The sequence below is a fragment of the Eubalaena glacialis genome, chromosome 6 (genome assembly GCF_028564815.1).
Source record: "Eubalaena glacialis isolate mEubGla1 chromosome 6, mEubGla1.1.hap2.+ XY, whole genome shotgun sequence".
In the NCBI taxonomy this organism is placed as follows: domain Eukaryota; kingdom Metazoa; phylum Chordata; class Mammalia; order Artiodactyla; family Balaenidae; genus Eubalaena; species Eubalaena glacialis.
In genome coordinates this window covers 49104338-49117059 of record NC_083721.1, presented here as the reverse complement: position 1 = coordinate 49117059, position 12722 = coordinate 49104338, and the positions used below count along the sequence as shown (strand labels likewise).

Genomic DNA, 12722 nt, shown 5'->3' with positions numbered 1-12722 from the left:
GCCAGTGTGTGTGTTTGCATTGGTATGAAATGTTCATTTTCCTTTAAGTCCCAAATGTTACTTAGTCTGGCTGCCAGGTAAAGAAAGATACTACTCTAGACATAACGATGGCTGGAAAATTTTTTAAATAATCTCAGATTTATGCCCCAAGACTTTAACCTCATATCTCTTCCTTAGAAAAGCTCCTGGGGAAATGTGAAAAGATTATTTCTCTGCCAAAAGGGACAAAATTAAGCCAACCTATTCTCAGTTGTGACAGCCCACAGCTTCCTCCCTCAGATATTTAATTAATCATTAATTATTAATGGAACTCAAATTAGTTTCATTAATTCTGCTCTTACCTTTATTGTTCCTTTCTTCAACTCTCTTTGGGTTTCCCCTTTTTTCTTTTTTTTTTTAATAAATTTATTTATTAGTTATTCTTGGCTGCATTGGGTCTTTGTTGCTGCGCGTGGCTTTCTCTAGTTGCAGCACGCGGGCTTCTCATTGCAGTGGCTTCTCTTGTTACGGAGCTCGGGCTCTAGGTGCGTGGGCTTCAGTAGTTGTGGCTCGTGGGCTCTAGAGCGCAGGCTCAGTAGTTGTGCCGCACGGACTTAGTTGCTCCGCGGCATGTGGGATCTTCCCGGATCAGGGCTCGAATCTGTGTCCCCTGCATTGGCAGGCAGTTTCTTAACCACTGCACCACCGGGGAAGCCCTCCCCTTTTTTTCTTACTTTCTAACTTCTTTATTTGAATATTTAGCTCTTTAAGAAACTTGATTTAGTAAATATATGTAGAATCTTCAACACAGCAAAGACAGAGTATACTTTCTTTTCAAATATATGGAACATTTACTACCACTGACATCAGGCTATGTCCCAAAGGAAGTCCCAACACATTTCAAAGAGAACACATACAAAGCAATTGAATTGAAAATAAATAAGAAAAAGAAAAAGAATATTTTTGGAAACTGAAAAGTGCACTCCTAAATAACTCATAAATTAAAAAGGAAAGCACATAGAAAATGCAACATTCAAAATTGCCCAAGAGTGAAAGCTACCACACACCAAATCTCATGGGAGGTAGCTACAGTAGTGTATAGAAGAAATTCTATAGCCTTAGGTGTATTTATTTAAAAACAAGAAAAACTGAAAATAAGTGAACATTCAACTCAAAAAACTAGAAGGGGAGAAGCAGAATACAGCCTCATGACATTAAAGAAAAAATTGAAAATAAGGAGAAATTGACAAATCCATAACTATAAGATAAAATTTTAACAGACCTCTATCAGAAAGTGAAAGATCAAATGGATGGAAAGCAATTAGGAGTAGAGAATATGTAAACGTATAACTAAAAAGCGTTCCAAGAACCTGGTTTTATCCCCACATCAAGAGGAACACTTCAATTTCCTTTTAGCTCCCCTGGAGCCAAAGAACCAACTGCCATGTCTACCCTAGACCTGGAGCCCACAGGCCTGCAGCCCAGCTCTACTCTGGCTATGCATTTCTATTCTGTATCTGGCCCACAGGCAGCTTGCCCTATTTTTGTTTGTGCTGTTTAATTGCAACTACGTATTTTTTACTCTCTTACTTTCATTTACTTTTCTTTTCTTTTGATTTCTTTTTTATTTTATAGGTATTTTTGATAGTTTATGTGTCATTGTTATATGTTTGAAGCAGAGGAGATACACTGAAGCATAAACTCACTGTGTCATCTTGACCGGAAGTTATCACTTTAAAATTTTTTTAAATTTATTTTTAGTTTTGAATCGGCAATACATGTACATAGCAAAACATTCCAATCAAGAGATATAGAATGCATAATCATGTTTTACATGCCATTCTATTTCGCTTCCCAGCAGATTATAAATAATCTCACAGAACAACTTCTGTATACCAGCCGGTTAAATTCACCAATTATCAATTTTATCACATGATAAGGTATTTGTTATTTTTTCTATATCATTTTTCCTTCAAAATAAGCCCTGGGCTTCCCTGGTGGCGCAGTGGTTGAGAATCTGCCTGCCAATGCAGGGGACACAGGTTCGATCCCTGGTCTGGGAAGATCCCACATGCTGCGGAGCAACTGGGCCCGTGAGCCACAACTACTGAACCTGCGCGTCTGGAGCCTGTGCTCCGCAACAAGAGAGGCCGCGACAGTGAGAGGCCCGCGCACCGCGATGAAGAGTGGTCCCTGCTCGCTGCAACTAGAGAAAGCCCTCGCACAGAAACGAAGACCCAACACAGCCAAAAATAAATAAATAAATAAATAAATTTTTTTAAAAAATAAAAATAAGCCCTGAATCTAGTCCCCTCTTTACTAGCCTCTGCTCCAACAGCCTTTCTAGTCCCCCATAAGCTTAAATATCACATGTTTCCTAGCCATGATGTTTTGACCATGATGTTTCTCTTCCTCTTGCCCACCAGTGCTTTCTTACCACTCCTCGCTGAAATGCAAATCCTTGGAATAACCTCTTCATCCCAAATCCCTGCACTTTAGTGACTAAAAATCTCTAAGAAATCTTCTCTGATTAAACCACATTCACCTTTCATCCCAGACTTTCTTTACATCTATATATGTATGTTGGATCATGATTTATCAGTCTCTATAAAGTATATGTTCACTGATTGGAATACATGTTTTCAACACTCTGTTAGGGAGTCAACAGTAAAATGGAAAGTGCCTGAGATTTGGAGTCAGACAGACTCACATTTAGGTGCTAGCTCCATTACTGTGTGATCCTGGGAAAGTAACTTGGTCTCTCTGAGTCTTCTTTGTCAGTAAATTGCGGATGATAATACCTAACGCCCAAGTCATCATGAGGACAAAATGAAAATGTGCGTGTAAAAGTCCCGTACAGTGGCCGGCACATAGTTGTTTCTCAATACATAATAATTTCCTCCCTTTCCTGCCTTCCATATGTTTCTTGAGCTTATTACCCATTAGGCTTTAAGCTGCTTTAGCATCAGGAACTGCTTCCAGCTAAAAGCACTGGCTCAGAGTTCCTACAAAATGGATACTCAGGTGTGTGATGAAAATGTACACACCCAACCTCCTTCCCTGCTGCTCTATCATGGCTCCCACCAGGGCCGCCGGGCCACTCAAAGAAACATCACCTCTCAAAGGTCCACATTCTCGCTACCAGCAGCACATCAGAAGGAAGTCTCTGGGTTCTAGAGCAAAACACCCACCAATCAAAGAGAGAAGGTTATCAGTGGAGACACCAGGTACATTAATTGGAGGCCCAACTCACCTGCCAGAACCAGCTTCCCTGAAGTAGGAAAAAGCTTATCCGCAGAAGCTCCACAGTTATATTGGTCAGTATGAAGAGCTCCAAGAAGGCAATCAGGCCTGTCAAAAAGATGACCAAGACCAGAAGCTTGTGCACAAAGATATCCAGCATTTCCCGACCATGAGTGTGATTGTAGAAGACAAAACCTGATACAGGGAGAAAAAATAGTTTGTCTTTTTCAATGAAACTACCTACTGTTTCTCTCTCCCTCTCTCCCTCTCTCCCTCTCTCTCTCTCTCTCACACAACTTTATAAACACACACATTTCTTTGTCTGAAATATCAGGCGCCCACTGCTTTCCACAATAATGGAAACCTCTACCATTTTTGGAGTCACCACTACCTCTTTAGGATGGAATCTTTGAAATCTCCTTTTGCCTTCCCCAACCTTTATTCTCTCCTCCAATATGTCATGACATTTTCAACCAACTATATTTCAAAGCACCTTTTATGCAAAAGGATGAATAATAAGCATGATGGGGGCAGGGCAGCAGGAGTTAGGGTGAATAGGCAGAGGAATGAGACAAAGCCTCGCCTTAAGGAATTCAGTCCACTGGAGACAGCAGATATACACACAAATCATAAAAGTGCACTTTGATGGGTATGACAAGATTCTCTGGAAGCTCCCAAGAAGTAGTAGCTAGCTACATTTTTTAATCCCATGGACAGATTCTGGCTTCAGCTTCATTCTTTTCATTTGGATGAGGAGGAAAGAATGTTCATTCAAAATATGGTAACATCCTGAGATAATGAGAATCATGCTGTTAGTTGTTGGTGCCCAACTTTTATCCAGCTCTTGTTTTCAAAGAGCGTTTGGCAAAAGCTCTTACCTTTAGACGTGGGAGGCAAGGTGGACGTTAGGAAATGACTGCCTCCTGATAACTGGGGGCTTTTTTAGTTCTATGATCAATCTATCCCTTACATATGAAATAAATGAAAACAAGTCATTAAATACTTGTTTTCAGTGTTTCCTTATACAGTAACAGGGAGGCCAACTGAACAAAAAAATGTTAGGACCTCATTTTTCTGTGACTGAATTTTTTGGACCCTGCTTATCATGTAATGGTGGAGTTTTACTATATCAATATTAAAAAGGCTAGTTTGTAGGTATGGAAGCTCCTCTGCTGTGAGTGGTCTCCTTGTTTGAGGATATATATGCTTCACTACTCTGAGCTCAGTTTCACATGTTAAAGATGGAAATAATGAAAATCTCCAGGAGGAACCAGAGATAAATAACCATGGTAGGTGGTTCTTTAAGACAGATGTGAAATGTGAATAAAACACATTGAATGACTGTGCTTGTCCAGCTGTACTAAATGAGTCAGTAGGGAAGGAAAAACTTGGGCATCCTGTCTAGGACATCTCAATAGCTCACCATGGCCCAAACAGATGGCCCTGTGGATCAAGGCTGCACCAGGACACTAAAGGAGTATTATTGTAAAGGGCTAGACAAATGTCCAATAATAGTGAAAGGTATATGAAAATACTCATACTTACCCTCCACAAATAAGGCATTTGCTAACATTAACTTGGTAAAGGAGGCAGGAAGTGACCTGATGGTGGAACATAAGATGTTTGTCACACCCAGCAGCCCAAAGAAGAAGTACATGGTAAAATGATGCCAGCCCAGGAGTTGGACCCACTGGCCCTCTTTGTAGTCATATAAGGTCAGGTGCGGTCCTCCAGGAATAAACTGTTCTCCAAGCATGCCTACAGAGGGACATATCACACTTTAAGCAATCTTTCCATAACTTTATTGAGAAAACAGGAAGATGCGAAAGGATCAGCCTACTGCTTAGTCCAATATAGTGTCCTTTTATGACATTGATTCATCTTTCGGGGCTGTTCCCTAACAGCTGAGCACTGGTTCTTTAGGCTGGTTTTAGAGCTTCAAATACTGGTTTGGATAATCACTTTTAGTCAAAGATAGCCAATTTAGTCAAACAGCTATTTCAGATCTTCAAAGCTAATGATCTTAGTTCCGCTGAGTTCCCTGATCAGTTCCACTGACGGTCTTAGTTCCTATTTTAATTTAATGACTAGATAAATCCTGAGTAATTTTGGATTTAGATTTGTGAGATTAGTTCTATGGCATCTGATTACTTCCTTCTTACACACTATGCCTTTGGGTAGGGAGTCGTGCTTGGTTCAGGATTAAAATGCTAGAGTTCAGCTTCTCCCCAATGAAGGGTAACCGAGAAAGCACAGACAGATACAGCATATAGTCTAGTCAGTTACACAAACATTTAAGCTTTCTTGAAGATGCTGCTTTATTTATAAATCTATAGAGTTTGGCAAGGAAATTCTTCTCTTTGTAAATGGTTGCTCTGTAATTGGATGGCTATGGTAAAGACCTATCACGATGAACAAAGCATGAAGAAATCCAAAGGAAAATTAGGAAGTTTTCGCTTTCATAACGGAAAGGCTGAAGTGGAACTTTAAAAACACAGAACGTTTTTACAGAATCATAGAGCCAATGGAAAGGCCTTACAATCATCTGGCCCAACCTCCCTCTCTAATTTAGTAATCACACAAAAAGGATGAGCGCAGGAGATAAGGTTTTCTTCAGCCTGACCGTCTGGACAGCCTATCAGCAATGATTTATTATTGAAGCCTTCCCATAATCACTTGATTATTTTGGTGCCATTTTGAAAAATGGTTTCCGATAGAGTTTACTCTTTCAGGCACCAGAATAATTGATATAAAATTATTTTAAAGGCTCCAACTAATTCTATAAAGGAAATTCACCTTGAATGGGCAGGCAAGTTAATTGCTATGACTAACTCATTAAGGAATAGCCCTTTGTATAAACATGAAGTATCACCTTCTAGTAAATTATATCATATAGAAATTACAATTAGAGTATGTATTTGGGTATTTTTGAATAAAAATTTTATTTTAGCAATTTCTTGTTTTAATACTGAATCTTCTCTTTGCATGTGAAAATACCCCAAAAAGCAAACAGAACACAGAAGAGGGTCACTCACCAGTTAAAGCCATTCCAGCTATTATGATTCCCTCCAAAATTTCTACTCGATGGAATAATACTTTGGAATCAAGGTAGGAAGTCCGCTTGTGCTTTTTGAAGGCATATTTCAGAATGCACTTTGCTGTCCACCAAATCCCCAAGATAAAGAAGAAGGTTCCAGGGAGAGCATGGCCTTTGAAATTCCCCATGACTACCAAAATAAGAACATACAGAAGATGAAGACATTTCATTTCCAGAATTTGGCCAAAACATCGCTTATTCCTGTAAAGTACACTATCTTCTGATGATGATGGATACACCTCTGAGTCAGAGGATCCAGTATTACTGTCGGCAGTGGTAGATCCATTACAATATCAACAATACGAAAAAGAGGAAAAATCCACATTCGTTGAACACTTACCTTGTTCTAGGTACTGTGTCAAGTGTTTTACATGTGATCTCTAATCTAATTTTCACAACATACCCATGAATGAGGGGTTAAGTCACATTTTCAATTGGGATACAGGTTTAGAGAAGTGAAATGACTTACCTAAATCTCACAACTATTTTTGAAAAGTTTCATTGTTTTTAACAGGGAGCTCAAAAGATCTATTAAAAGTGATAGTGTGTACTCAACCAACACTTACACTTTAAGCATATTTGAAAGGAAGTACCAGGAAAGTTTTACTTTTATGTTTAAAACTTGAAATGATATGAGATTGCCTACAAAAAATTTTAAGTAGGTAATTTCAAAGTATCAAGCACCAAGTGTGTGGAAGAGACCATTAGTGCTCATCAAGTATCTGTGTCCTCTTCCACGCACTTTTCCCAGCCTCTTCTCCATTTGAATCAGAACCACGTTTCTAGTTCTGGCCAACAGACTGTGGCATTTGTCACTTCCAGGCTGAGTCAGTTAAGAGACTATATGACTCCTTTAACTCTCTTTTCCCATGCTTTGGCAAACTTGGCACGGCATATCGGCAACATAGAAGACAGTCAACCAGCCTGCATCAGATTTTTGCAAGAAGCAACCCTTTATTGTGTTAAGTCATTAAAATGTTGAGGTTTAACAGCTTAAGCCAGCCTATCCAGAGGGATACCAAGCCAAATCAATTTGTAAATTCTGTTTACACTATTGCTATATGATCAAGCAATAAAAAACAGAAATATCCTCCTTCTTTTTTGGTGAGTGCTATAGAAAACCAGTCTTGAATTATATGAGTTTTGAATTATGTGAGCAGCCCTTTCTTCAAACATATTGTACCATCTACAGAATAATGAAAAGAGAGTTCAGAATTATCCCTGTGGATCTGACAGTAGGCCCGATGCAGGAGAACTCATGAAAGGGGATTTCAGGGTTCCCCCTGGCCCAGAAGAGTTCTTTATCTCCTTGGGTGGGTACTGGACCTCTCAGTTTGGGGCAGATCCCTCTGAGTTACTTCCACATTCCTCTGACACAACTGTGAAGTTTCAAAGGGGAACTATGAAGCTGACTCAAACACTAAAAGTCTCTTAAATCTCCAGTTGAGACCCCAAATGGACATTTCAGCACACCCCTGAATCATCCATACCATCCAAGAGACTCTGACTCAATGTATCACACAGTGCTAAGAGCAGCTTCTTATCCTAACTCTGACTCTGTTAGAGGTATGGTTTGGACTATGCCCCTTAAGCTCTCTGAGCCTTGGTTCTTAACTAATAAAGAAGGAGGTGGCCTAGATGACACCTGGAGTTCCGTCCTGCTCTAACAGATTCTGTGATTCATTATCCTAACCACCATCTTTATCATAGTGTTACTGAGTCCTCTTATTTGTCTTGGCTTAGACAACCACGTGAAATTGAAAAATGCTTCTACGTGGGATTGAAAAGTACATCTCGACTGTAAATTTTCTGAACTTTTCTGGAAAAGAATTTGATATGTTCTAAGGAACCTTAAAAACTTTACATTCCTTGGTATAGGAAATCCACTTCCAGGACTTTATCCTAAAGATCTAACCAGAAATACAGGCACCAAATTAGAAACAATATATATGTCTAAAATTAGGAGATAGGGGATATATTTAGTAAAAAAAAAAAAAAAAAAAAAAAATAGGATTTTTTAAAAACTGAGGAGAGGGGACTTTGGATTCAGGTTGACTAGATCTGAATCCCAACTTTACCATTTACCAGCTACATGACTTTGGGAAAGTTATTTAACCTCTCATGCCTTAGTTTCCTCTTCTGTAAAATGAGACAAATTTAAAATTAAAATGAGTTATTCCAAAGCAAATAACCCACAGTATTATTAAACAAGCTCATGCTATCTGCAACCCATCTCAAACTATGAAAGTAAAACAAGAGTAAAACCAGATGAGCAAGTCTACTTGGATACCAATTGCAGAAAAGCAAGAAGCACCTATACAATTCACTTAGCAATCATTTGTGTACTGCCTATAACATTTCTCCTGCTGTTGTCTTAGAGTGTTACTAGAATCTTCAGGGGTTATTTAACTCCTTGACTGCAATTAAAGAATAAGCTCCTTGAAAGCAGGGACCATAAATCTATTCTTCTATTCCCCACTGCACCTGTATAGTGCCTTATACACTGTGAAGTTCTAACTTAAGAGTAACTAAGCCCTTCTTATAATACAAGATCACATATTTATACAACACCTCCATTGAACTAATCATCTTATCTACCCATTCATTACCAGAAAATAATTTTTCCTCCAGTTACCACCATTCACCCACTTGCCCAAACCCAAAATGTGAAAGTCATCCTAAAGTCCCCCTATGTCCCTGAAAACTAATTGGTTATTGAGGCTTACTGCCTCTGCTTCCTTACGTCAACCCTCTCCTGCCCCAAACTTGGCTGACTTCCCCTAGCCTCTTCAGTTTTATCTGCTTGGGGAAATCCTCCCTGATGGCCCAGACAGGAGAGGACCGCTCTTATACCTTCTCAAAGCACCCAGTTCTTACTTTAATGAATTCTTTGTGTGATTAGTTACTGGAAGTCTGCCTTCTCCATTAGCCTGTGAAATTTCACTATATTGTGAAAGCCTGTGAAGCAGGTAATTGAGGTTTCTCAGAAGTTAGGAGCCTGGTCCTTTTTTTTAAGGCTTCTGGTATATGAAAAAAAGGAAGAAAAATCCAAAACAGAGTTACCAAAACTGTGGTTGCTTTTAAATGTTTACTTTTTCCTAATAAATACTTTGAACACACACGTGAAACATATTACCTATCTTGGAGATAACATGAAAATTTCTGAATTGTGCAGCTCTAGGCCAAATCCACCTCTATGACCAGCTAACAGGTTCCTGCTGCCCCAAAGGCCGAACGGACTAATATATCTCAGCACAGCCCATTGGGATGTGATAGGAAGGCAATGGGGAATAGTTGAAAGATTTTGAGATGAGCAGAGCGGGATAAGAAACGACTCCTTGTTCTTATATCAGTTATAGAACTTCTGTATCTTTAGCCTTTGAATCTGAAACACTCTGATGCTTCCAATCTTTCTCTGTTTAAAAGAACCAAACAAAATGAAGTCAAAGCAGCTTGTTATATTTGCCTGGCGATGGGACCAAGCAGACCCAGTTGCTTCTGGCAACAAAATGGCGTTCACTTGATTTCACTTCCACTGTGGAGAGAAAAAAATCACTCAAATCCTCAAACATCACTTCACTCAACTTCTAGAACACCACTATCTGTATATCTGTCTTTTGTTACCTGTTTTTCTATTGCCTACAGGTACAACTCACTGCTCACAAAAACGTAGTAGTCCAGAGTTTAATTAGATCTCAAATTAGATCCAAAAAGCAGACACATTGCCCTTGGAAGGAGAACACAGGGCTTTCCTCTTCCACGAAGCAGAACATACCTGCCGGACAGCTAGCAGAAACCCCAGGGAAAATCACCAGGATAGCAAACCGAAAGGTCCTTCCTCAACATCCTCCCTGCTTAATCGCACCATTTGTAATCTCGTGGGGAAAGAGGTTCAGGCAAGCCTAAAATGATGGGCTTCAAGATTCAATCACTGGCTTCCAGCTGCCATTCATCCTAAAAATGTTTACTCCTCCCCATCTAAAAAAACCCTCTGCTCCTAATGGCACCAACCATCACCCTCTGGGCTGAGACAAGAAGCAACTCCTAAAACCCTCATTGGCTCCTTTTTTCTGACCACCCCCTGACATACACACACACTCACTCACCACCCGAAAGGGAAATATTTTTAAACTCTAGCACTTGGGGATAATATTGGGCAAATCTCAAGATCTAAATCAGGTGTTAGGTGTTAATTCCCATTAACCAAAGCCACTTAAACCAAAAACCAGACCTGTGTACAGAAAGAGGAGAGAACTCAAAATAGCCCAGAGAAAGAAATCCTACAACTTACTTGTTGGAATCTCAACCAAATATCTAACTTCAATATAAAATAAATACCATGGAGAAAAACTTAAACTAAAAATTCGTCTTGAGCCAGCACCAAAATAAAGTATTCCTAAATCTTAATTAGTGATTCATAGTTCAAGACATTTATATATTCCAATACACTAAACCAATTTGAGCTATTTCTTGAGCTCACTTTACCATTTGCCTTAATTCTCAAAGCAAAGTGTATACAAGCATATATAGCTTTAAATTTTTTTGATTCTCCATCATTCCATACCAGTTCTTTCTCTCCCAAATTTCAACTGTTTTGAAAGACTTTTCTTAGTTAAATTATCCTTACCTTCACACTTTCCTCAGTGTCAAGTCCAATGCAGTTCTCTTCTCCCAGAAGAGAATCTACAATCGTTCCAGTCTCAAGAAGGAAAAGCAGATACCAACTGGTCTAAATCTAAAATTGCCCACTCTTCCTCCTTGGAGACTTAACCTATGTGCTCATATCTTTCCAGCTTGAACTTGAGCAAATAAGTCTTCAGAATGTCACAATGCCTGCATAAATGTGAATCTAAGGACCACACCCTTTTGAACATCCTAACTTCCAGTCCAAACCGTTGTGCCGTAGAGTATTTCCCGAGACTCACCTTGACACCTCACCCACATGACCACTGTCATGCCCCACCTGCTGTGAAAACCAAAGCCAATGGAGCATGTCTGATCTTTGCTATCTCTCTTCCAGGCCATCAAGATGGATAGACGACAAAGGGAATGGTTATGGCAGCAGTAACATAATAAAGCATCATTGATAAGACAAACCATTTTGTAACATACAGTGCCTCAAGCAAGGTGCTAAGGTTGGAGTCATTGCTAAGGTGCTAAGGTTGGAGTCATTGCCAAAATCAAAGTTATAGGAATAGGAAAAGATGATGGAAAAAAATGCTTTAGGTCAACAGTGAAGCTCACTTGCCCTCAAGGAATACACAATCTGATAGAGAGAAGAGTGAATAAATAAGTTAGAAAAAATTATTCTAAACCAATGTGAGGCTTGCACAAAGTGAAATGTGAGCAAGAAAGAAACAACAGTCTGACTCTAACCTGGAGAGCAAGCAGCTGTTACCCTATCTGCATTCAAGTCTTATTTCCCCCCTCAATGTAAACCCTTGGTGAACAAGGGCCATATCCCCTATAATACTTCACACCTAGTAAGCACTCAATAAATAGCTAATGAATGATGAGCTCCTGCCTGGGACCCCACCTCCCTGAAACCCTGGCCTGGGTGGCAACCAGGATCAGAAATAGCTGGAGAGGCTAATTAAATGCAGATTCCTGGGCTCACTTCATATCTACTGAATCAATCGGCAGGGGGAGGCTCAGTATTTATTTTTGTTATTTACTATTTTATTTTTGGCTGCGTTGGGTCTTCGTTGCTGCGTGCAGGCTTTCTCTAGTTGCGGCAAGCGGGGGCTACTCTTCGTTGAAGTGCGCGGGCTTCTCATTGCAGTGGCTTCTCTTGTTGTGGAGCACGGGCTCCAGGCGCACGGGTTTCAGCAGTTGTGGCTCACGGGCTCTAGAGCGCAGGCTCAGTAGTTGTGGCTCACGGGCCTAGTTGCTCCGCGGCATGTGGGATCTTCCCAGACCAGGGCTCAAACCCGTGTCCCCTGCATTGGCAGGCAGATTTGTAATCACTGCGCCACCAGGGAAGCCCCAGAAGTCTGCATTTTTAACAAGCACTCACCAGTTGATTTTTATGTATTCTTGAGTTTTGAGAACCAAAGGCTTAGAGTATGTGGAGACAAGCAAAGGGGCACTAAGACGCTCAGATTTAAATGTGGCCTTCTCATAGATAAGGGCAGAGACTAGAAAAGGTTTCTGAATAGTCCCATCAAATAGTCTTCACCAAGCACATTTGAGGAGGTTAAACACTACAGGGAAAGGGCTCCTCCTTCTGTGACTGTCTATCATTGAGTTGTTAGCACATGTAAAGGAGGTGAAGCTTTGCACGTAGCCAGAGTATTTATTCACTACTACTGTAGTCAAAGTCAGAATGCACAGGGCTGCCAATAAAGAAGAAAGCTGGCCTGAGTAGTCTGCAATGACTTCATCTGACAAAGGTCTAGTCATC

At 40.1% G+C, this 12722-nt stretch overlaps 1 protein-coding gene across 1 annotated transcript in view; it reads right to left on the bottom strand.

Moving 5' to 3' along the window:
- TMEM45A (transmembrane protein 45A) overlaps positions 1 to 12722 on the bottom strand; it is an 87847-nt gene that overhangs the window by 20588 nt on the left and 54537 nt on the right. The window contains exons 2-4 of the mRNA XM_061193026.1: positions 6258 to 6449; positions 4768 to 4980; positions 3233 to 3417 (exon numbers count right to left, since the gene is read on the bottom strand). Coding sequence (XP_061049009.1) covers positions 3233 to 3417; positions 4768 to 4980; positions 6258 to 6447 — 588 coding nt within the window. The 5' untranslated portion in view covers positions 6448 to 6449. The remainder of the gene's footprint in view (positions 1 to 3232; positions 3418 to 4767; positions 4981 to 6257; positions 6450 to 12722) is intronic.